This window comes from Scleropages formosus, chromosome 11, assembly GCF_900964775.1.
Source record: "Scleropages formosus chromosome 11, fSclFor1.1, whole genome shotgun sequence".
NCBI classification, from domain to species: domain Eukaryota; kingdom Metazoa; phylum Chordata; class Actinopteri; order Osteoglossiformes; family Osteoglossidae; genus Scleropages; species Scleropages formosus.
Genome location: NC_041816.1, coordinates 13289831 through 13315588, shown reverse-complemented (window position 1 = coordinate 13315588; position 25758 = coordinate 13289831). Strand labels below are relative to the sequence as shown.

The 25758-nt window shown below is 45.9% G+C and overlaps 2 protein-coding genes across 10 annotated transcripts in view; both read right to left on the bottom strand.

The window, feature by feature from the left end:
• Positions 1-32: 32 nt before the first annotated feature.
• On the bottom strand, positions 33-20183 carry fes (FES proto-oncogene, tyrosine kinase). Of its 4 annotated transcripts, none has more exons than XM_018763687.2 (20): positions 20155-20183; positions 19555-19630; positions 16216-16445; positions 15071-15244; positions 14509-14605; positions 13932-14115; positions 11266-11403; positions 10866-10985; positions 10661-10783; positions 9831-10014; positions 5306-5389; positions 4756-4965; positions 4466-4588; positions 3116-3169; positions 2666-2784; positions 2420-2514; positions 2169-2292; positions 1224-1381; positions 627-749; positions 33-294 (listed from the first exon to the last, which is right to left on the bottom strand). In XM_018763687.2, exons 3-20 carry the CDS (start codon positions 16438-16440, stop codon positions 152-154), a joined length of 2478 nt encoding a protein of 825 aa, XP_018619203.1. In that variant the 5' UTR covers positions 16441-16445; positions 19555-19630; positions 20155-20183; the 3' UTR covers positions 33-151. The 4 variants fall into 4 exon arrangements, with proteins under 4 accessions (XP_018619203.1, XP_018619204.1, XP_018619205.1 ...); XM_018763688.2 differs by lacking the exon at positions 20155-20183 and adding an exon at positions 19770-19929; XM_018763689.2 differs by lacking the exon at positions 20155-20183 and having other exon boundaries at positions 16216-16441; positions 19555-19759.
• A 2842-nt stretch (positions 20184-23025) lies between these two features.
• The window catches only part of furina (furin (paired basic amino acid cleaving enzyme) a), a 75675-nt gene continuing 72942 nt past the window's right edge, over positions 23026-25758 (bottom strand). For all 6 annotated transcript variants that reach the window (XM_018763507.2, XM_018763508.2, XM_018763510.2 and 3 more), the window contains exon 16: positions 23026-25241. In XM_018763507.2, the coding sequence (XP_018619023.2) occupies positions 24631-25241 (611 nt within the window). In that variant the 3' untranslated portion in view covers positions 23026-24630. The remainder of the gene's footprint in view (positions 25242-25758) is intronic.

Genomic DNA, 25758 nt, shown 5'->3' with positions numbered 1-25758 from the left:
ATGCCTCAAGGCCGGTTAAAGCTTTTCGAAGCAAGAGATGACCCTGTCGCAAGACCTCTCATGGCTGGTCAAGATGATTTTTTGAGGCGTGACAAATCTGTGGCATATGCTGTTGAGACTCTGCAGCCTTGTGGATGTAAGTGCGGGGCAATCATTGAAATTTCCGATGCAACGAGTTGAGCTCTTTCCTCAGCGTGTGAAACGGAGGGCGCTTCTTTGGGTCATACTGCCAGCACTGTCCCATGAGGGTGTACACCTCGGGAGGACAGCCTTCCGGGGCAGACATCCGGTACCCTACAAAGAAAGGGTTTTATCTTAAAAACAAAAAGTTCTTTTTGCAAAACGCAACACAGTGCGTAGATTAAGTACGTGTCGATATGTTTTATGTTCATAATGTTTTAACAGAGGGGGCGCAGTGGGTTGGACCGGGTCCTGCTCTTCGGTGGGTCTGCGGTTCGAGTCCCGCTTGGGGTGCCTTGCGACGGACTGGCGTCCCGTCCTGGGTGTGTCCCCTCCCCCTCCGGCCTTACGCCCTGTGTTAGCGGGTAGGCTCCGGTTCCCCGTCACCCCGTCTGGGACGAGCGGTTCTGAAATGTGTGTGTTTTAACAGAAGTGTGTCACATTACCTCTCTCCACTTCGTCTCTTGTCTGCTGGTTGGTCATGGTGGTATAGGGAGTGGTGCCACGAGAGAAGGTCTCCCACAGCACGACGCCGAAACTCCACACGTCACTTTCGGTGCTGTAGCGAGCTGCAACACCCGTAGGGGGCAACATTGAGACACATAAAAGGCACTGCAGCAGGTGCAGGATGGACCACTGTGTGACTTGAGTGTGACAGTGCTAGCGGACAGAATGTGAGGGTCTCGCCTTCCTGCCTAACCACGGTGCCACGGGGACGCCACCTGAATCATTCTGTCTACAGAGGCTCGGATCCTCGACAGGCACGAAGAGTGGGAATGCGTTTCCACGATCGTGAGAACTAAAACGTGCCTTGGTAAGCAAGCATCTGGCGTGCATTGCATGGTTTTAATCACACAAGGGTATGAAGCCTGAAGTGTGACACATGCTTCGCTGACTCCGACCCGAGCTGTGGGAGGCTTCGGCAACACGAAGCAATTAGACCAGGATGTGAGGCTCCACAGGAAACACAGGAGGCCTGCTCCTTGACCTCACTAAAAGGATGTTTTTAGTGTCAGGAGGTGTGGGTGTGGGGTTCGGCGTACCGTAATTGAGTGCCTCAGGCGCGGTCCACTTGACAGGAATCTGCCTCATGCTGCCCGTGGCTGAGTAGACGCCATCCTCCCCCTCGCGGGACATCCCGAAGTCACTGATCTTGACCAGGTTCTGGTCTGCCACCAGGCAGTTGCGTGCCGCCAGGTCCCTGTCACAGGGAGGCCAAGAGTCACAGTGCATCAGACCTTAAGTGAGTGGAGGCAGTGGGTGGAGCAAACTGAACAAGCGATGAAGAAAGCCCCGGGGTCCCCCCCCTCCCCCCAACCGTCATTCCCGTTCAAATCACAGCTCTAATTGCAGACTCCTGTCCACATGGCCATTTAACATGCCACGTAAGCTCCAGGAGAAATGAGCTGCGAATTGTCCCAGCTGAGCTCATTATGTCGAGCACTTCAGATTTGGCATTTCTTAGAGGCAGATATCCTCTGGTCTTGAGAGGCCCTGGGGGACGAGCCGTGGGAAGATACGCGTTCAAGCCTTTAACTCAGACGCCTATAAGCAGCCACTAATAAGAAAGGCTCCATTATTTCATTAGCGTAACACAAAATGCCTGTCTGCCATGTACGCTAACTTTGATTAAGTGTATGTACGTTCAAACTGGCAATGCCAGGCTTTCATTTTCTGTAAGGACCGGAAAAGGACATTAAAAACGCTGCCAGAAAACCCTGGTAGAAACTGACAAATTAACACACAATTACGCCCTTACTGTTTTCTTCTGATTGATAAAAATAGCAGTCGAGAAGAAGCTTAACTGTGAACTCTGTTAATTAAAATGTACGTGTACGGCACATCAGCTGACCAGCGAGTTCTTTCCCTTGTGGATCTTGCTGCCTGACTCGAACCCACCCAGGACCCCCGACCCCAGACTTGGGCAGTGATGGTTCTTGAGCGAGGTCTGGCTCATCCTCGCACCTCTCTCACCATGCCTTACTCACCGGTGGATGCACTTCTTGCTCGCCAGGTACTCCATTCCCGCCGCCACATTCTCTGCCATTCTGATGAGCGCCTTGGTTTTCAGACTGTGGCCCTCATTCCGCAGGAAGGACAGGAAGTCCCCCCCTTCGGGTCAGAGCAGAGATGTGGCTTTTTAAATCGTACAGATTGATCCGAACAAAGTACGACGCGTCGGGGGGACCTGGTCGACCGCAGCCGGCCTGCCCGCCAGCGCAGGTGACCGCCGACTCACCTTGCACCAGCTCCATGACAATGTAGATGGGCTGCTTCTGAGTACACACGCCGATGAGCTTCACAATGTTGGGGTGGTCATACTGCTTCAGTATCCTGCGTTGCAAAGCACACTCCTAAAGGCACTGAGCGCACTGAAAATCGGTCGAGCTTAGCTTTTTTGATAGTAGAGTGCGTCTGTGGGCGCGTGCGTAAACGAGCGTGTATGCGCTAACCTGCACGTGTCTGGTGGGGCCTGACAACTAACCTGGCCTCCATGAGGAACTTGTTCTTCTGTTCTGCAGGCAGATTTTCTCGGCAGGACTTCACCGCCACCGGCGTGTTGTCAGAGCGCAGGCGGCCGCTGTACACCTCGCCAAAGTTTCCCTAAGATGACAAAAGCGTAGCGTCAAGCTTAAGGAATGAGGCCGAAAGGGTCCCGATCGTGTCCGAGGAAGGGCCCCTCCTATTGTACCCTTACGAACTTTACTTACCATAAGCAACTTTAAAAAAAGACAGCTATTTTAAAGTGTTAGGTTTTAGGGTTTAATGAACGAATGAATGAATGAATGAAACTTTTCATAACCTGACTTCCTTTCAACGGACGTCACAACTATTACATTTTAAGCCTTTATCATCATCTGTAATATTCTAGCAATGCTCTAGCCCTGTTAAGAAGCAGATCGCTGAACAAAAGCTGCGTGGGAAGCGAGCTCACCCGGCCAATGAGCTGTCCCAGAATGACATCATCATGGTCCAAGGCCCACTTGTCCTGGTGGGATGAGGAAAGGTTGTGTCAGCGGCGTCACCTCAACACTGGGCTACAAAGAAGTTACACATAAAACCTGATCCTGGCGCATGGCGTACTTCAGATGTCTTGAGCAAGCTATACCGGGAGATGTTTCTGGGAAGGCCTCCCAGGCCCTGGACTCCATTAAAATAACGACAGATCTAGGATGTCGGCGTACGTTTGTGTTGGAAAGAGCCGGTCCATGACCGTAGCTGGTGCCCCCTGCTTCTTCCTGTTCAATCTACGGAGACTCGCCGTAAGAGCGCGGTCGTCTCCGAAGCAAGCGACGCAAACCCACGTCACGCATTCCGGGAAAGCACGGACGTGGGAGACGAGCGCCATGCATCTGGCAGTTGTCAAGAAAGCTTTTACAGCGAGCCAAAGGATTTACCGATAGCACCGTCCATTTACCACACCAATAACCGGGGGAAATCAACCGAGAAGGCGGAGTTTCACCGGGAGGTATAATTCGGCCGTCACAGAGTCTCGGCTTGAGACACTTTGTTGTTCTATAATCAAGTGCTAACAACATTCACTTAAATATATATACATGGGGGTGGGACTAGAGTTTCCCAAACTGGCTCTAGGGGTAGGACGAAACAGTCGCACGCTCCTGGGCAAAGACGCCATCTGCCATTTTTTCTTTGGCTTCCACTGGGTGTGGGCCAAAATATTTTTGTTTGCTCTCATTAACAAAAGCCTTCTTAAAGCGTGTAGACTCTGAGCACGTTAGACCAAAACGCTGAGACGTGGTACACTCTTGACCGCACCGCAGCCCCTCAGTCTTTTTTTTTTTTGTGTTCATCTAACACATCTATCAATCACCACCCGTTGACAACAACCGCTTGTCCTGTGCAGAGCCGTGGTGATACAGAGCCTATCCCAGCAGCACAGAGCACGTGGCAGGGTACGCGCGGTACACCACGCTTCCATCGTACCGCATTCATACGCATACTTCAGGCAATTCGGAGTCGGCGGCGCAGCCGACGTAGGCGTCTGAACCGTGGGGGGAAAACGGGAACACCGGGAAGAAACCCACATAAACACGCGCAGAACACGTAAACTCCAAACGGACCGAGTCGGATTCGACCCGTGTCCGACCCCACGGCCCAGGCTCCGCGAGGCAACAGCGCTGCACGCTCCTCCGCTTTGCCAGCCCTTCACGAAGCACCTGGCACTACTTGTTTAAAATGTGGACGAAAATCAAACAAAGCTACGTTTCAAATGCAAAATATATGTATCGGAAGGTTTTGCGGAGAATCGTGGGACCTGGCCTACCTTGATGACGGCTCTCTTTAAAATGATGTCACTTTTCTTGGTTACATTGTGGTGTGAGGTCACAAGGTGATTGATGAGCAGGGGCACTGTGGCGAAGCCTTCTCCGTCTAGTCGATAAACATTCTACAGACAGACAGACAGACAGACGGGACACAATTGGAGTCTGGCCCACACACCAGACCACTGTCTATATAACGCAATGTCACCAGATGCACCGTGCAGCGCTACTGATTCCACAGTATTCCACGTCTGCGTCCCGTGGACTCCGCAGTCACGCTATGCAAACTCACATCCGTGCTCTGGATGATGAAGTGGCGGCACTGCCCGGCCCAGTGCACAGACAGCACATATTCCTGCTTGCCCTGGCTCTCCCGCACCAGGTAGTCCCCATCGTTCTTCAGCAGCTCCTGAACCTCCAGCCGTGGGATGGCGCCATGATACCAGGCCTGTTCGCTCAAGGGCTTCTGCACTTCCGGCACCATGGGCAGGGGAGGGGGCACCTGGGGTTACAGGGATAAAAGGTACCTGCTACCATCACAAATTCTAGCACATCTTACCACAGAAAAGCAGTGAGAATGACCTTCTGCCTCAAAATTTCACTACACTTTCAGATCCTTCATGTCTTGCCATTTCACTGGTGAAGCAAAGCTTATTGCGACTTCCCTTGCGGAACACTTAACTTCCCTCTCCGTTGTACAAGCAGACATCTCGGCCTCTTGTCATCTCCATTAGCCAATGGAGCTCCTTTGGTTGACGAAAGAGGTAGCGACCTAAAAGAGGACTTAGGAAAGGAGCCGTGGAAAAAAAAAAACCGTATTACGCAAAGGCGACGCTGCTCACCGTGTATTTGGGTTTGAACATGCCAGTGAGGTGACTCTTGAGACCATCCAGGTTGAGGAGTTTAGGGGTGTCCTTCTCCCGCTCCTGAATAAGACAGAGAAACACAGCAGTCATGTCTGACACTTTTCACAAGGTCCCAGAACGGGGGGGGGGGGTGGGGCGAATTCTATTGTACTAACTCACAGACTGACAGGAAACATCAATACTTGTGGCGGTCGCTGATGTGACAAACGACTGGCGGGTTGTAACATTTTGCTTCCCACAGATTGAAACTATAAGGCTTTCCCAGGGTCCCCAATGAGCCATACCAGCCTCGTGTGCAGAAGAGGCCCAGGAAATGTAATCTGGGTGAAATGACCGGGACCCTTCCGCACATCCTATGGTCGGAGAGGCACCTACAGGACCGCCTCCTAACGGGTTCAATCGCTCGCTGAAGCCCACGGAAAGAGAAGATGGGGACAGCTCACGGCATCGAAACTGGTGAAGATGTGTTTGTGCGTGTGCGAGCATGTATTTTGGTGTGAATGTTGTGCGAACAGAAAATACCTCGCACAACTAAACTGAGAAGAGATGGTTAAGCTGTACAGACTAACATTAGCAGGCAGTGGACGTCTCACCTCCTACCTTGCAGTCCAAAGACCCAGGTTTAAATCTGCAGCACCCGTATCTGCTACAGTAGTCTTGATTAAGGTATTTTACCATGAATTAATACAGTAAGTTTAGCGTACTAACACTTTAACTTGCTTTGGAGAGAAATGTCAGATAAGTAATATTTTTGGGGAAAATTTTCCTTTAACCATTCAATTCAATTCAATAATATTCTATAAAAAAAAAAAAAGTGCTCTTCCCATAGAGTGACAGATCACTGAACAAAAGAACATGAGACATATTAAATATAAACTGTAACACACACACTTTCTGAACCGCTTGTCCCATACGGGGTCGGGGGGAGCCAGAGCCTAACCCAGCAACACAGGGCGTGAGGCCGGAGGGGACACACCCAGGACGGGACGCCAGTCCATCACAAGGCACCCTAAGAGGGACTCGAACCCCAGACCCACTGGAGAGCAGAACGAGAACCAACCCACTGCGCCACCGTGCCCCCCAACTGTAACTGTACATTAAATTGCATTCAATTGCTACAAGAAGGTATTAAAGCTACAAGTAAGCCAACTGGCAACAGAGGAAAGGAAAACAAAAAACTATGGACCAAAGGGCAGGGGAGAAAAGCAAAGCTCTGGTGGTCCAAGTGCCAGTGGCTGCCCATCCCTCCTGGGTATTCTAGATAGAAAAAGACTTTTAAGCATACCTGTACAGCTATTTATAACACAGAGCTGAACCAGGCCTTGAGTCTCACATTTAGACTGGTATAGACACAAAAGGGGAAGTCATTAATTCTGAACTGGCTGTTATTGTCATTTTGAACAATGAACTCTGTGACAAGGGCTGCTGAATCTGCTCACGCACAGTGAAGCGAAGACACAAAGGTCACATAAAACTGAAGACGTGAATGAGACGCACCACGGCAGCTATTATGAAAGTAGAGAACATGTACCAAAATAAGGGAGCAGTACCAGAGGAACTGTAATCAAACTTGTAATCAAAACATGATAAGCATTGTTTTCATTGAACACCATTAAGGGGAATTTAACCAATGCTGCTATGACCTAAAGGGGGGGTGCAGTGGGTTGGACTGGGGTCCTGCTCTCTGGTGGGTTTGGGGTTCGAGTCCCGCTTGGGGCGCCTTGCGACGGACTGGCGTCCCGTCTTGGGTGTGTCCCCTCCCCCTCCAGCCTTACGCCCTGTGTTGCTGGGTTAGGCTCCGGCTCCCTGCGACCCCACATGGGACAAGTGGTTCAGACAGTGTGTGTGTGTGCTATGACCTATGTACACACCATTTCTCCTTAAAACACAGAGCAGTAAGGTAGTGGAATAGCTATAGCTGTTGGAATCTGAAGGTCACCAGTTTGAATCCCTGCTGTAGTTCTCTTGATCAAGGTGTCCAGCTCTACAAATCGGTAAATAATTCTACGTACGTTAGTATACAAGCCTAATATTTTAAGTCACTTCGGAAAAGTGTCAGAAACAACGTGGACATGCTCCTCCTCATAGACGCGTGAACACGGTGATAGAAAACCAGCCGCCGTTCTAGTTGCATGCAAATTTTTGTTATTTTGTTGTTTTTTTGTTCATTTCCTAGCGTGCGAAAATAAGAGCTAAGCTGAGAAGCAGCCGATTAAAAAGGCAAGCAGAAAGAGGAACCGTGCATGCGTCTGCTATTAAAAGTGTGAAAACGAGTACGTGGATTCGTAAGTTTTAAAAGTGTCATGACACAACTATATAGATGCCGTACTAACAGCGGGCACAAATTGCAAGCGGTCAGAAAGATCACCCGCAAGAATGGACGCGCACTTCACAGGACCAACGCTCTGCGCCACGAAAGCACGGCCTCAAAAACGATCGCAGGATCGACGCAGCATCTGCGAGCCACGCTCGACGAAAATTATACGTTGTGAGCTTCACGAAGCGGGAATTCGCTTGTATCCGTGTTACGCGTTTCTCGTATTTTGCCCGCCACCTGTATTTTGCTTTTTGTGCGTATTAAAAGTACTGATGAAAACAACTGGGGGAAAAAAAACATTCTCTAGAGCATCAGATGTTTTATTTTTGGTTCCTGCAACACTACCGATAACAAAATCTTTCTGGCAGCTGCCGAAGTCACCAAGAACTGATCGAGTCCAGTTACAGCAGCAGCTCACCTTCCCTTGACGTCAGGCCTCGACAGAAAGCTCTGTTTATGCAACTATTATGAACAATAATCCCCCTCTTTCTGGAACCAGAGCAGCGCCTCCGCCCTGTGCCAACAATGGCCGAGAGGAAGCCCTTAACTACCCTCGGGACGGCCGGAAGAGTGTTCGAACTCCAGGAAAGAAAATCTGGCGAGAAACGAGTTTGTCGGTGTGGCGTGAAAATAAAAACATCCCAGAGTAGAATGGGTACTGGCAGTATTGAGATATAGACCTTCTCTGATGAGCTTGCCTATATAAATACGTAGCATTTCAAACCTCACTGCTCTGGCTTGAAAAAGAAAAGAACAAAGCAGACATTCACCCTGAAAAAAACCCTGCTCTTTGTGTTGCAACTGCAGCGTACGTCAACAACGTTTTAGTTTCATGGGGGTTATTTTCAAGTTCAAGTTCTTTTTAATTGTCATTCATCTATAAAGCTTGTATATAGTGGGATGGTAAGGGGGTGCGGTGGCGCAGTGGGTTGAACCACAGTCCTGCTCTCCTGTGGGTCTGGGGTTCGAGTCCCGCTTGGGGTGCCTTGCGACAGACTGGCGTCCCGTCCTGGGTGTGTCCCCTCCCCTTCTGGCCTTACGCCCTGTGTTACTGGGTAGGCTCTGGTTCCCCACGACCCCGTATGGGACAAGTGGTTCAGAAAATGTGTGTGTGTGTGTGTGTGTGTGTGTGTGTGTGTGTGTGTGTGTGTGTGTGTGTATAGTGGGATGAAATGTCATTCTTCCTAGACCATTTTAAAATATGCTGAAGAACTCGAGATTCAAAATGAATCACGCACACACTGGCTGAAACCGCTTGCCACAAGCGGGACTGCGGTGAACCGGAGCCTAACCCGGCAACATAGGGCGTAAGGCTGGAGGGGGAGGGGAAACACCCAGGACGGGACGCCAGTCCATCACAAGGCACCCCAAGGAGAACTCGAAGCCTAGACCCAACAGACAGCAGGACCCGGACAAGCCTGCTGCGCTACCACGCCCCCCGAAATGAAACAGCTAAAGTGATATAAACCTGGTGGAAGTAATATTCATCGGGTGGTAGAATACACTTCCCATGAAACAGCAGATTGACAGCAGCGTGACAAGTTTTTAGAAAGGCTGCAAAAGCAGAAGTTTACCCATCATCCCCTTTCACTTTTATATTGTAGGCTGACTCAGGCTGGCCTTTTTCAAGTTCAAAAGCTCCTCGGCTGTAGAACTAGACGCGGACGGGTTGAAATTCAGGAAACCGCTCCTCTGCATCAAGGGCCGCCCGACACACGTGAACATGGAGCAGCCCCTGAACTACATTCTGGCTTGAACTATACCCCAGCTGATCTTCTTGCAGTTCATGCTATTTGTGCTTGCATGTCATGTCTCTATAACACAGCCATTATTTGTGAGCATAATAAAGTATATACGAGGATACTTGGTTTTATGATTCTGGCCCAATATCACATGATTACAAAGTGAAACTGGCTTCCTGTTTATATTTTGGGGCTTTGAGGAGTTTTACTGCTATCTTTACATTCTTAATAGTTGGCTGGCTGCTCTTTTATTCTCCATTTGTAGAATTTCAGTTCCTGCTTCTTCAGCTGTATTTGTAAAAAATGAAGGTATTAAAATGCGAAACCAAACTTGAGACAGCCCGACAGGCAGCCCTTGGCTGCAACGCCAAGTGCGAAAGGAGCGTTACATGATGTAGAAAGTCTGCCTTGTGTAGAGAAAAGCTCAGATGATGGCACTCACAGTGGAGGTGTTGGACATGCGGTCTTCATCCAGACATATAGAAGGAGGTTCCTGGGATCCCAGCGAGTACAGAGTCTCAGCCAGCAGCAGCCTCTGGGCCTCCAGGCGGGTACGCGTGCCCATGGACTCCACCACCTGCTGCCGGCTGTCCTCCAAGGCGTTGCGCTTACTGAACTGGTAGACCCTGGCCACAGACAAGACATTTTCGGAACTGCGTTCTTCACCCCAGAACACAAGATCTCAACCAATTACATCCAAAGTACACTTGACAGAGCCCACAGCTAGAGAATTCACTGGGACATCCTCAGGAACTGTCACATAAGTCTGATAAAGGATAAGAGGGTAAATTTACGCTAATGGTAAGTTGGACCGAGAGACTATGAAGAACATCTCTCAGGAAAGATTGTGGGAGTGCAATGCTAGAGAAACCTTGAGACCTGCTCAGTAAGGGATGTTCGGTCAGTGATACGGCTGCGTTCTCTTCATCACGCGCTATTAAGCAGCAGATATAAAAGCTATGGAGATTTGGTTTCTTTAATCAGTGTGTTCTCGTAAACTCTTACTCTCCCATCTGTTCACTGGTTTCGGATGTCAATTTACAAATTAAACTTAGGAAAAAAAACGGTGAGTGTAAAAACCAAGAGACATTACCCAACGTATTAACTTTCAACAAATTTACAGCAATAAAAAGTACAGTGGACACAGGGTCCTTGATGTTGCTCTGATTCAGATATAATCTGACACACAGAACAGCTTGCTACGGACTCCTGCCAAGCCGCTCAGGACAGAGCAAACCCCATCAGCAGGTGTTCCACGGGACCAAGGCTCACCTTTGACCAACGTTGGCGGTCTCCTCCTCTGCCTGTAGATCCAGCTCTAGCTGGTTTACAGAGGCTTGCTGGGAGACCAGCAATGAAGTCAAAGCAAGCAGTTCCTCTTCCACCGATGTCAGCCTATCCAAGATACAGGAGCAGGGTTTGAGCAGAAATCCCAAGGCAGGAGAATCAGGAGCTGAGCAGAGGCTGAGCCACTCACCGATGCTGGATGCCCTCCAGTGTCAGCTCGTTCAGCTCCAATTTCCCAGCCTTCAGTTGCTCTGTCTCCAGCAGCAAGCTGGTGTCAAACTCCACGCAGGGAGGCACCTCAGCAACTGATCTGTGGGCATGCAGTCAGCAGCCACGTAGTCAGCAGTCACCAACAGCAACCAGCTAGAGTTGACAAGGCTTGTATTATAACCTTACAAGGCACAGTATACACTGAAAGCACCCAGTGCCAAGAAGTCATTTTACTGCTACTAATTTTGACACATTATTCCAGTAAAAATATCCTTTTTTGCTTTGCGTCAAATCTCTGTCATAAAAGTAACTATCTTATCTTCAACGAAGACCTCCATACTGCTTCTAAAGTGGGTGACGGATGCTGAGGTTGGTGGTACCTGTTCTGCTGGACGAAGTTCTCGTACTCTTTGTGTGGCTCGACAGCCTTCAGAGCAACAGCCATCTCCTGGTGAACAGCCACCACTTCCTCATGGACCAAACTGGAGATGTCAAAGTACTCCTGGAGGATCTCCTTCCTTGTGGCGAAGAGCAAAGGTCAGGGAGAAACAAAAAGTTGGGTTAAATTGAAAATTCAGAAAAATTAAGACTGGTAAAAGGTAAAGATAGGTAAAGGGACTGAGAGCACAGCCTACCCTCTACTAACAAACTTTTATTTTTGTAAGACACACACATGCACTGACGTCTTTGCCCAAAAGATCTTCCTGGATTCATCAGATACCAAAAACCCAAGATCCACCTGAGAATCTTCAGGCCCATCTTCTGTTAGGAGTCTTGAATTCAGATTAAAAAGAGAGGTAAGACCACTTCCTACACTGATTCAGGTTTTTTAGATTAAAACTGTAGAGAGTCTCAATTCTCTTACCAACATAATGCTAATATTTCACATGACTGGTTTTCTTTGTTGGAAATAATTTTGTTAAACTCAAGGAACTTTGTTTCTATTAAAGAATTTTCAGTTCATGCCATAACAACAAAAGCATAAGCAACACAGGGCACAAGGCTGGAGGGCGAGATGACACACCCAGGACGGGACGCCAGTCCATCGCAAGGCACCCCAAGCAGGACTCGAACCCCAGACCCACCAGAGAGCAGGACCCAGCCACACCCGCTGCGCCACCGCATCCCTGTGCCCTTCTGCCTGGATGATTAAGTTTTGTGTTAACATGGCATGCTAAGGACAAAATACTGTCTGCATTGATCTCAGTGAAGCAATTTTTGCTGCTCATCAGTCTGGGTGGGGTGATAATGTTATTTCCAAACAACACTGGGTCCATCATTCCACAGTGAAAAAACATTGTCACAAATACAGTATATTCCAGACAGCGGCCAGTGTTCAGTCTACCCAGCATTACAGTAAATTTGCTCCAAGATCAGACCATATGACACGCAAAGAAATTCCAAGAACCCCAAATCTACATCACAGGATCTAAAGACCTGTCAGCACAGTAAATGTTAAGAGCTCATGGTTCTACCATTAGAAAAAGACTGAACAGGTATGACTTCCAGGGAAGGGGAATCAAAAGAAAACCCTTTCTCTCCAAAAACAATATTTCAGCACAGCTTAGGTTTCCCAAACTGCCCTTGAACGAATCACAAGAGTTTTGGATCACCGTCCTCTGGACAGACAAAACCAGCGTGACGTTGTTTTGCAATGATGAACATCGGCGTGTTTGGCATAAACTGACCGCCGCAAGAATCTCATGTAAGTTGTCAAGCATTGTGATGGAGGGGTGATGATTTGGGACTGTTTTGCTGCCACAGGACCTAGACGGCTCACAATCACGGAGCCCTCCAGGGAGTCCACTCATAGTCCACTCTATACCCACATACTGTACAGGAAATGTGTCACCATTTCTCTAAAACCAAAAACCGGTGAAAAGTGGATCATGTAACAGGGCAATGATCCTAAACATGCCAGTAAATCTATGACTGAATGGACGAGAAGTAAATGAACCTGAATACTGGGATAGCCAAATCAAAGGCCAGACCCCATCCTCTTTCACATGTTGTGAATCTAAAGAGAGTTGTGCAAAAAATGAATACCGTCAAACATGAATAAGCTACAGAACTCTCGTGAGGAAGTGGGGATACAATTCATTCAATGTAATGTAATAGAGAGAGAATCTCCTACAGAAACAATTACTTTAACTTATTGCTGCTAAAGGGGGTTTCAACATGCTATTGAATCATGGAGTCAACTTACTTTTTCACACATGGCTTCTGTATAGTTGAACAAATCATGTCAAAATATAATCTACGTATTATGCATTCTTTGTCATTTGAGAACTGGATGAGAGTTAACGCTCTAACATTGTAAAGTGTTGTGAAACTGAAGAAGGGTGTATTCTCTTTTTCACATAATTGTGAACTACTGCTGCAGCCATTCAGGGTAAACACCTGGTTCTGAAGTACAATGTTAAGCTGTAAGCCAACAACATAGTCTAGTTACTTAGTTATTACGCCATATCCTGAAAACTGTATTACCACGTCATCTTTCCATAAAACTGTCAATGTTTATACGTCATATCACATACAGTCAACTAGTGAAGAAAACACGGGAGTGCCTGGAAGCTTTATGCAACTCCATGTCGCCACAGTGGGGGAACTGCAACAGAAAATATGTTGAACTTGCATCCAGTTTCATGCTGCAATATCAGTTATTCCAAACCACAGGTAGTGCAGCTAAAGTACAATATACTGTACACTCTCGTATTATCGTAGCATATTTGGTTTCTTTGGTTTTGCTTTCTTTCAGCTGAGGTTTCCACCTTTCTACAGGATCCTTTCCTCACTTCCAGTGAGCGCGATGTGGCCGCGTGGTCCTATAATCCACATCGCTTATTTATCATTTCATAAAAGTTAACTTTGAAATCTCCATTCAGAGAAGCCATTCATCAGTATCACATCAATAAAGTAGTTAAGAAGAAGCTCTCAAAGGCCTTAAACCTGGAAGATTTGACAATAGCAGTCAACAGGTGAACCCGGACCAGGACCTGCAGTCCACGGCATGGATATGCACCCCATAGCAGGCCAGCAGACTTACAGCATGAGCACCATCTCCTCCTGAAGGGTCTGCAGTGTGTCCAGCAGTGCGGGCAGGGCCTGGCTGTAATGGTGCTGGTGGTGCATCTGTGCACCCTTCACTGACAGCACGTAGTCATTATGGAGCTCGTGTAGCCTGAGGGTGGCCTTCACGTAGCGCTCCTTGGCTTTCTCCCGATCTTTATCTGGATGCCGACACAAAAAGACAAAACATGCCCACGTATACATACCCTTAATGAGCAGTGAAGAGTGTTCCTTGTCAGTAATGAGCAAAAACTTCTCAGTTGTTAAAATCTCCTTAATTATTAATTCTTGTTTGCCCCCCCCCATAATATCCGTTCCACCATATTCTACTATGTCACACTGTCTCGCCCCATCGAGTTGCAAATCGCTGATGGTTTTTCAGGTTTCACCTGCCCAGTTTTATGCTCCTTTCCCCATCAACACTCAGGCCTTAGCAAATTCATAGTGAAAGGAATTTATAGCTGGGGATCATTAATCATGGCAGCATGGCAGGGAGGACGGCGGGAGACTGCTGGGGCTCTTTGAGAACTGAAACCACGCCAAGGACTCCCTACCTTTGCTGGCCTCTTGGTACTTCCTCTTGGCCTGGCTTGCATCCCGCGCCAGCTGTCGGTAGCTAGCTTTCATTTTCTCCAGCTCAGTCTGTGTCACCTAAAATTACAGGAGGGACAGTGAGCGAAAGATCATAGACACGCATACCCACGCACACACGCACGCTGAGTATGAGGGGAAAAATCCCATTTCACACACTTTCAGAAGCCGTTACCATCAGAGTCATTTTAAATGTTTCATGAGCGGGCAACAGTGAGTTCATAGGACATTTATTTGATTAAAGAAAATCCATTCCTGATCTTAACTGAGCTGCTCAAGCTCATTTGTACACTTGTTTAGTTCAAAGAAAGTTTTTGGCTATGGCATTAATGAAAAGTCAATGAATTCTGCGCTAAATTTAGAAGTGTACTATTGTACATTTTAAAAATTCTACAGCAATCTTCACCTACAGGTATGAAACAGTACTGGATTTTTGTTTCCAAAACATCAGCCTCGATTTAAGTGAAGGACATTAACCCAGAAGTGCAACCCCCCCACCCCCCACCAAACCCCTGAGCTCCCCACCCTGCTGAGCTCCTGGCTCAGACGCGCCCGTTGCTCCCCATAGGCCTTGCGAAGCTGCTGCTTGTCACGGATGAGCAGGGTGAGTTTGCTGAGCGGCCCCACGGCCAGGTCCTCGGAGTGCTTCCGGAGGATGCGACTCAGGCTCTCCGTCTGACTCACCATGGCACTCCAGGCCTGCAGATGGGAACAAGAAGAAAAAAATAAATCAATACCTACAGCCTTTTCTCTCTTATTTGAGATGGAATATGTTTTTAATCCAGAAACTCCATAGGGGTGGGATATATTTCAGCATAATAAAAAAGGCTATGCAGACTAAAAGCTCTTTTTGTGTTGTAATTTGCAGGATGAAAAGAAAGGGGAGTCCCATTCATTTCAATGTGTGTAACTAAAAGTGTCAACATGTCCATACATTTGATAAGCCAACAGCATTACCGAAAGAGGTAATTTTATTAATTTAGTTGATGGTTTTCTCCCAAGTGATTAATAATGTTTTATCCATTTATACAGTTGGGTAATTTTTACTGAGGCAATTGAGGATAAGTACTGTGCTCAAGGGTACTACTATAAGAGAGAGGATATGAACCTGTGTCCATCAAGTGCAAAAGAAGAGCACTAACCACTAGGCTACATGCTGCCCTTAACAATGGTATAAAATACATGGAAAATACTAACTATAAAAAAAACTTACAGGATTAAAATGATTTTACACTTTTTATGCCTTAGACATGGTAGGTCAAAATCAATATTCAGAGAAATTAGCACTTATTATGTGATTTTAAGAGAAATAATGTTGTGCAACACAGAGGGAAAAATTAATTAGGTTGAGCCAACTAACTACTCTTCAAAGATTCTCTTTCTATGCATGAACAGAGAGAGCAAAGTGCTTAGCAGATGGATTACAGACCAAAAAGAAGGACTTTAAGAAAAGAAACATACTGTTTCCTGCACATTTAGTTGCCTGGATGGTGCATTTTATACATTTTACAGGACGATAGTTTACTGGAACAGTTTGGGCTAAGCGCTTTTCACAAGGGTACTGAAGTAGAGTCCCCCAAGAAGAAAACCAGCAGCCTTCATAGTACAAGTCTGCTTCCTTAATTATTAGGCTCTCTGCTGCCTCATTTCAAACCCAGTGGTCACCCCACCTTGTTGAACTGGCTGATGTAATCCAGCCCCCCTCCAAGATGTGGCCCTTCCAGCTTCTCTACGATAGCTGACATTTGGTGCAGCTGCATGGAGAACTCCTTGTCGCTCTTGGCCCTCTGCGTCATCCACTTCTTCATGGTCTCCATGAGGTGCAGCTCAGAATCCTGCAGGCGCATCAGCGCCACATGGGCCTGGGGACACCACAGATTCCTGCCGAACCCCATCCTTTCTGCAGAGAACACAGAGTTAGGCAAGAAGTGCGAGCGGACGGCAATATGAGCTCTGCTGCAGGCACCTCAGACCACAAGCGACAAGAACAGATGCCTCAAACATGCAGAAATTTTTTAAACCACAAACCATCTGAGCAAAGGCACAAGTAACACAAAAGTGAAACCATTCAGGCTCCTACATGCATTACATGCTTCTTTTTCCATCATGCAAGATAAATTAGGAGATAGGAAAACTCATGATAAGATGATATCAAATGAGACATGCAAATACTTCCTTGTACACTAGCTGCTAAATCATAAGCAGGATGACTAGTCTAAAGCTGCCTTCAATGAAAAATAAGTGCAACTTTAAGTCCATTCGTACTGTGTTAGATAGCCTTCTTCAAAAGTATTGGCGCCCTTCATAAAAATGAACAAAAGCAGTATAAACAAACGTTGCAGATAAACAGATTAAATGGCATCTCCAAAAAATGTGGAAAACTTCAGGCTTTTATTCACATACACTTCTTTAAAAAAAGAAATATTCATTCCAGAATAACAGTGAACAATGCAGCATCTTCTTCAAAAACATGGTTTTGAAAATTATAGAATCCAGTGTTTCTAGTACTTAGTAACAGCACAAAGCTTTTTATTTTAGCAAAGTTGGAGAACATGTTAGGTGAGATCTTGGGCAACTCTTCCAGAGAGAAACTTCCCAGGTCCTTCATGTCCTAAGGTGTGCCCCTATGGACTGCCCTCTTCAATTCGGACCAACAGAGCACTTGTTTCATGTTACAGATACAGTACTTTAAATTCCTCAGATCTACGGTTGGGTTAAACAAGACAAACACAGCCTTCATCACAGGTTCGATATAGTGGAACGTGTATGAAGGATTGTCCAGTTTTACTTATTAAATAAATGAAAATATCTAAAATCACTAACACGTGTAAGCAAATGTGTACATTGACAACACTTCCCTAATTGTCTCTCAACCAAAAAAAGAACAATGAGACCGGAAGGAAACATTTTTGTGATTGTCAGACAAGCGAAGCCTATTAAGGTCAATGAGAAGACAACTTCCTGCATCAGGTGTAATAGTGTTATAGTCAATATCACAACCCATCGGGTGTTACTGTCTATGTAAGAATTTATATATTGGGTGTCATATGTAGTGTATTGAAACTGTCTATGAACCAGTTCATAAATCAACTGTAACAGTTATTGTATTCTTTATTCAGGGGGTGGTGTGGTGGTGCAACGGGTTTGACTGAGTCCCGCTCTCCGGTGGGTCTGGGGTTCAAGTCCCACTTGGGGTGCCTTGTGATGGACTGGCGTCCCGTCCTGGGTGCGTCCCCTCCCCCAACAGCCTATGTTGCTGGGTTAGGCTCTGGTTTGATGCAACCTCACTTGAGACAAGCGGTTTCAGACTGTGTGTGTATTCTTTATCCTATATATATCTCTATATTACCGCTCTGCATGTATAGAGGTAACATGTGGTTAGCGTTACTGCCTTTGGGCGTAGCAGGATCCACATCTCTAGCTGTGGTACCTTGAAGCCTTGAGCAAGCTACTTACCTAATTGCTCTAAATCACCCAGCTGTATAAACGGGTAAAGCGCAACCAAACCGTCAGCTAAATGAATAAATGTACATACATTTGTTTCCATGCTGCGTTCAAGCGAGAGAAGCGTGAGAAGACTGGCGCGCTCTGTAAAAATAAATTCAACTGAATACATCATCAGCTGTAATACAGGCCCCGGGTAAAACAGGGTGAAGTTGCATTCAGCGTATGCGGCTGCGTTTCATTTATTTTTCGAAGTGAATACATGGGTAAAAATGAGCTCGCGCGCGAGAGCAGCGCTACGAACGCATGACGCCGCAGCCGAAACGAGCCAGCGCGGGCCGCGGGCCGCGGGCCGCGCGCCGACTCCTCGCTCGGGTGAGTCCCGGGAGCGCGCACAATCCCGAGCCAGAGACGGACGGACCCGTGTGCAGTGCCGCGCACTCGCGTTTTTGTTTTAGTCGCTTCTGTGTGATGTTTGCAGACATACTCCTTATTATATGTATTATTATTGTCTTGGGCAAACAAATCCTTGAGGCGTCAAAACCATAAGGTTTCGCAGTGAGCCGGTTTACACAGTTTTTCCTGACGTGCTGAGACTAGTCAGTTCTCCACACCGGCCTCCTAGTATTACTGTACCGTACTATACTATAGTACCGCATACTGTACATACTTGCTGTAGTACTGCATTGTACCACTGTCCGGGAAAAGAGAAGCCCGCAGAAATGTTAAATTACGGTACAGTCTCGTCAGTGTTTCTACTACTACTAGTATCAGTTTCTCCATCCTCTTTCTTTTCAATATAAAAAAAGCAAGCATTATTTTTTCGTGTATTACTGATAACAATTTGTAACTATTTATTAATTATTTTATTAGGCATTTTTTCAATTCAGTTATTCATTTTTATGGAGCGCTGAACAAGGCAAGAGAGAGAGGGCATAGCTGTCAATGATTAAGACACATCGTTTATTTTCCCCTCATCGCAACGTCCTCCTCTATAATAAAACTTCAGAGAAGCAGGGCGAAAAAATGAGCGTTTTTCTCCCTGGTACAGCATTTTTTTTTTTTTTTTTAATGAAAACTTCAATGGCTGAACTCATAAAAGTCAAGTGCGCTGGGGGGGATGTTTCCACGCAGGTGAAACGCAGCTCGGCCTTCCACCAGTGTCCCCACATGATGTCAGACTCAACAGACACGACCAAAAACGCGGCCATTGCGACTAACTGCACACGGACTACACAGTAAACGATTTTTTCGTGATCCCGGGTAGATAATAAAAGGTTGAAATGAACTACATTCCCGCTGGATAAGACACAGAAAGTGGAAAATGAGCTGCGGCTCACACAGTTCCAGCTGCAGTCACACTCACTCAGTGGCTCTGCCCGGCCGGACCGGACGGGCGCCGCGGAGACGACGACATTACGAACCCCACTAATGTTTACGCACTGCTAACAAACACACCTTTGGCGTAAATGTGTCCCATGAGTGAGGAAACGAACCTGGATCCATGGCTGCGTTCAGTGTCGCGACTGAACAACAGCCTGGATTCTGGAACGTGTGGCACTCACCTCGGTCACTGGGAGCCCGCGGAAGGCGGTCAAAGTGTGTTCATTCGAGTAAAGCTGCCTCTCCTCATGCCCGACACTGCGGACATCAAGACAGGAGGGGGAAAAAAAGACACACAACAATACAGTAAACACAAGGACGGTGAGCACCGCGAGCAGGAAGTACACGGTGGGTGTGTGTGTGTGTGTGTGTCTGAGGGCGTCCTGAACGCACGCACCCCACAGTATGAACCACAACGTTTCCTACGCAGAGGTGCACATCCGCACATTTGACTTTATACCAAAATCCAATCATTCACTGAAGGTGATTAATGGACCCTCTAAAAGGACAGGAAAAAAAGATCGAGCAAATTAATGCGTCGTCTTAAGTAATGATTTCAAAGCACGGGAGAGAGACCGTTCGTTCGGCCATTGATACACCATTGACGTTATCGAAGGGGGGGGGGATCCTCATCCTCAGCCCCACCGGGACTCATGGAGAACTACTCTTCCTCAAGTTCCTGAAATCCTTTCATCTCCTCGTTTTAGTGTTCAATTAAGGGCAGATTCCATTTGTCACGTCAGCTACGGCACGGCGATCTTGTGCCGAGTCCCTGAACTGACCTAGACGGGTAGAGCCAGGAGGACAGCAGTGCCACACGACGCAGAAATCCAGTTTAAAAATGTTAAAAATGTCATTCGCTACGAACTTGCAGGGGAACAGCGTAACAAATCTGAGTGAGAAGTTCGGAAGAAAACGGAAAAGATCAGGTTTTAAATACTACCAGATCATAATCAATTTCTACGAATTTTTTTTTAAATCATCTCAGATCTGTATAAAACTATCGTACAATCTGCCGTATGGTGTCGTAAAACCACATTGGCGGTTGGTGAAAATCCTCACAAGAATAAATCTAATGCAAAAATTACAAGCGGGGGGGGGGACAGAAAAACTGGAGGCCATTTCTGCCTTTGCTTTTTACTTTATAAAAATCCACATGGTTGCGATAATACAAATTTCACCTCTATTCAAATGTCGCAATATATAACGTGTTCGCTTAAAAATAGCCAAGCACTTTCTGTTCCCCACTTCGGTTTAACACTAAACTTAAACACAGAAGTACCGAAGTGAAGAAAAAACGCCGTTATCAAAATGCTTTCATCTATTCATTTAACGGACCGCTCTCAAAAGTGATGTATAACTCAGCACATTTCACCAAGACGGACACAGAGGTGCAGACACGCAATTTTCAAACTACACAGTTGCTGAGTCCAGTAGCACCATTTTTAATATTTCATTTTAACAGATAACAGCGATAGTTAATGGAGCAGACAAGAGACCAGGAGAGAAGTGCAGCAAAAGGATGCGTAGGCTCTTACTGAATGTTGAGAGGGATTCAGCAGTCCTGAGGGAGAGAGGCAGCTCATTTCACCACACCGGAGCCATAACTGAAAACTTTCAGGAGTTTGGATGCCTTGTACGTGGGAGCGCCAAGCAACCAGAGGCGATGGAGCATAGCAGTCCGGTTGGGGCATTTCGAGTAATCATGCAGGTTATGCAGATATTGTGGAGCAAATCCATTGATGTTCTTGTAGGCCGTAACCAGACCGCATTAAAGGTACTTTCCTGTTGATGTCAGGCTCAAGAAAATTTCTTAAACCTAAAAACTCACATATCTGTGATTTTTGTCCATTTACACAACGTGTTTTATTTGAATAAAATACAAACATTGAGGTTTGCATAGACTCATTTTATTTTTGTGTACAATCTATTTAATCTGCATATTGACATCAATTAAATAAAATAGGGAAAAATAAAGATAGGCTAAACGATTTTAAATTACATTAAAATGCACTACACACAAGTGTGTGTGTACAAATATGTTTATATATAAATCAAGAAAGTGGGAGGGAACAAGAGAAAGGGAGAGTTTACAAAAATAGGCATCAGTTTTCACCTAAGACAGTCATTCTGAATTATATTTAATAAAACATACTGATGCAAAAGTATGGAATTACAAAGGCTTTTTTGATCTCATAGGTTGAGAAATCAAAAGAGACCCAGTGAATTACAATGCTTTACACCCAAAACTGCAACCAAACCCCAGCAAGACTCGCCATGGTCTCCAGGAGCTGCACACATTGAGCCCTTTATGTTTTTCATTCCAAAATTGTGTTTTGTGAGGATGGTGCTGTGTTCCCACTCTTATGTGTTACAGAACACACAGGTGCACTGTTAAACAGGTATGCAACTTTTAAATTGTGGGTCACTGCGGTTGATGGCTGACAGGAAATTTTGAAACACCTGTTACATCTGATGAAGCTGAAACAGAGGGGCTTCATTCCCCACATGCAACTCAAACCAATAATCCACTTTGGCACTGATGTGGGGTTCTGTGTTGCCAGGTATGATGCTCATACGTCTTTGGTAATTTTGTACTATGGGCGAAGCCGCCCCACTGCCAAACGAACTCTGCCACATGTAGTGCTCAAGAAAACCTGCAGGGGACGCCTCTTCCTTCATTGCGGCAAGGCATCCTCAGCCAAACGATGCCAATAATCGGTATATTACAATCGCGAAGGAATGGCTTGGAACGAACACAATTTAATGAGGAAGACGCTAACTGGACACTTCTCAAAAAAGGTATATTCAGCTGATTCGGCAGTCACACGTCTAGTGTCAGGTCTCATCAAATTCAACTTTGGCAATGGTAAAAATTCAAATTACAGCAAACTTTGGCCACAGAAAATGTTACCCTTTTAACAAGCTACATCTGTATGTACAAGTAAGTATTGCTTGAATTGTACATATATGTTGTATGAATGATTGCCAGTCTTCTACCTGTGATGGAACAGTTCAGTCTTGTTTACAGCTGAAGTTACCCAAGGCCCTTATGATTAACAGCTTGCATGCAGGGTGTGGAGATGATGGCTTTATTTAGCCTGTGTTTGATTGCCGAAGACTGACAGAGGGCAAACCTCACCATGTGGCCCCCAAAAAAAAATTAATCACAGACCATAAATCTGAACATATTCAATTACATCAAACCCTCACCAAGGTCTGCCGAAGGAAGAAATATGAATAAAAGTGATGCATAGCAAAGACCCAAAAATATACATTAGAGAGAGGAGGAAAAATATAAAACTAAAAAATGACCCCAGCCAGTTACAAACGACTAAATTTGTGTAAAGTGGAAATGGCTTATATGAGGCAGTTCTTTAAAAAAAAAAAAAAAAAAATTCTTCAGGGGAGAAGAATACACTATTTTTCATACCTATACTCTGAAAATGTTTTATACTACATACTGATTTGATGTTAAGATCATATCATTAGAGGACTTAATGCAAATTACCAAATGCACTTTGTATGCATGGTCTTCAAGTGTTGAAAATATACATTTTAATGCTGGAAGAAGGTGGTGTGCCATTTTACTTCCACTAAAAAAAAAAAAAAAAAAAAAAAAAAAAAAAAAAGATGATTACAGCAAAATGCTAATTAAATAATTTCTTGAACATACATAGATATGAACAGGAATTTAAGATTTCAGCAAAAAAAAGTGTCCATCTAAATATATTCAGCTGAAAACTAAGGTTTGTTGAAACGTCCTACTAAAGAAAATCATCATAACAACCTGCATGCAAATGAGAACGGACATACAGAAGTTATTGTCAAGACATAACAGCAAATTTCTTTGTCCTAACAGTGGCACAAGATGAAACCGATATTCTGTGAGCTTGCCTAAGTGATGGATACACATCCACACACTTGATAGTACACCTACCTTTCCAATAATTCCTATTGTAATCAAGTCTTATGGTTTGTTCCACACAAAAGCATTTCATTTTATGCTGTCAGGGTCCAAGATAAAAGACCAACCTCATATAAATGGCTTCAGTGACAACAAAAGAAGGCTTCAGCAATCTGGAACTGTATAAGAGTATATGATGAAACCATGGCAATTTCAACCATTGTTGTTCCGCTATTTGCGCTGATGTGTGTAAAACCAAGCCTGTCTATTGTCACATGCTAAACCTGATTAAGCCATTTTTCAATGAACAGCACATCACACATGTTAGCACTCATTGCCACTAACCTGGTCATTTCGTTATTATCTGCTTCCACAATGGCACCACCAGGGAGATGTCAAAGAAGAAAATTTGGCAAACTGCATTCCATTTTTTTGTTCCTAACCAGAATGGCTAAAAATATTATCCAGCCAGCATTTCTGGGAATCGCTCGGAGGACCATAGAGCTGCTGGCCTGAAAAACCTGGGAGCAAAATCTCCAGAAATCACTAGAGGCTGGTATGTCTCATTGTCATATGCTGTATATAATTTAATAAAATGGATAAAAGCTGGCATTTCAACCACTTCAAACTGTGATTTCCTGGACCATGTGAGAATGGATCATTCATGAGGAGTCAAAGTACTCCTGTCTTCAGCCAGAAAAAAAAATGGATTGTGAGTTGAGCTGCACTGTTTTTCCATCTTTGGACATCTCTCTCCAACAAAGGAAGGACCAAAAGAAAGAGGAAGAATCAATTAATTGAAGGAAGGCTGCAAAGGAACAGAAGGTATGAGCAGTGAAACTTACATCCTGCAATTAATCCAAGGATTTTTTTTAAAAAAAAAAAAAAAGATAGGTATTTGGAGGACCAGACCTTGTCATCGAATGAAACCTTACTGTATTGTCCTGCTGCTGAGACAGCTTTAAAATTAGTCACAGAACAACCAGCATGCAGTTTCAAAGTCCTGCCACCTGATTCCTCAGATGCTGAGGAAAGGGAAGGGGACAAGAACAATTATAATTTGTCCATGACGACAAGAAATAAAAACTGGAGGCAAAACTAGTTTCTCTGTCATTAATAGTTAGACTGACAACATTCTTGATTTGAGGCTGGAGGGAAGAGAGGCACCCAGATGAGGACCCAGTGCGTGTGTTTGGGCCCACGGCACTCCCAGGCACACAGGACAAATGCCTCCTGGTGGGTGACCAGAAGACACAGAGACACAGGGAAATGAACAGCAGAAGGGGTCCAGAAACTGGATGAGGACAAAGACACATGGGGGGGGGTGTCAGAAGAGACATGAGAAGCGAGGTTAAAGAGCACTTTGCGTTTTGATAAAAGCAGTCCTCTCACTGTGGCTGTCAAACTCCTCATTCTCTGATTCAGAGTTTCCCTCATCCTCCCTCCACACTGTTGGGATTCCCTTGTAGGAAATGACCTTCCCCCGACCAAGGCCAAATCCCACACGGACGCCCATCCCTGACTCCATTGTGCGAAGCTTGCTCTGCCCACTGGACTGGATTTGCAGCATGACAAAGATTCCAACAAAGGTGGCAACGATGAAGGCACAGCTGAGCACTGCCACCAGGACAGGCAAGCGGGAAGACAGCTCCAGCATCACAGGGCCACTGCTGTCGGATGGGATCGCCACGCTGCCTGGGGACTCCCGCTGGATCTGGTTCTGGTGCAAGCAGGTGCCGGAGAAGGGGTCCAGGTGACTGTGAGGTGGACAAGAGAGACAGTCCGCGGAACTGGGGCTGGCACACGTCAGGCAAGACGAGTGGCACGGCAGGCAGGTCTGGACAGAAGGGATCTCGACGCTGTTTCCTTCAGGGAAGCCGAGGGGCTGCGAGCCGGCAGTGAACCCTGGAGGGCAGGATGTCACGCAATCCTGCCTGAAGAGGAAGAAGCCAGGGCTGCACTCTGCAGAAGAACAAAACACACAGCAGAATGACTCAGAAGCAGCAATAAAACCACAGGGACGGACATCTGTACAGAGAATGAGCTGCATCTGGATAAGGGCAAAGCAGGACGACGGTCAGAAGTTCAGTGGAACAGCAAACAGGAAAATTAAGAAATCACTTTGACTCCAAAACACCCAATACCTTTTTTTCTGGGAAGCACCAGAAAATTCGTTGCACAGAAAAACAAGACTGGTGAGCAACTAAAAATAAATAAAGAAAGCTTGAGACTCTAAAGAGGTTGTTGGACAAAACAGGAAGAAAATTAATACATGCTGCAATTGCTTAGGACAATTTCCAGCAGAAATTATCTGACCTTTTTCTCCCTTAAGCCTATTAGCATTGAAGGATGCAACTTCATTATTGTTGCAGCAGTTGCAGGATGAGCTCTACCACCCCGTTATTGTATGTACACAGGAGTAACATGGGGAGAGGTCCGAGACACGCCGCTGGTCCCAAAGGAGCAGTGTGCAGAACCA

Excerpts from the sequence above, each read along its gene's own strand:
- fes (XM_018763686.2), bottom strand. The coding sequence starts at position 19,469 with ATGGGACACATTTACGCCAAAG. Across the intron at positions 3,170-4,465 it reads TAAAGAGAGCCGTCATCAAG|GACAAGTGGGCCTTGGACCA; the intron begins GTAGGCCAGGTC and ends TCATCCCACCAG. Across the intron at positions 2,515-2,665 it reads AAGTTCCTCATGGAGGCCAG|GATACTGAAGCAGTATGACC; the intron begins GTTAGTTGTCAG and ends TTTGCAACGCAG.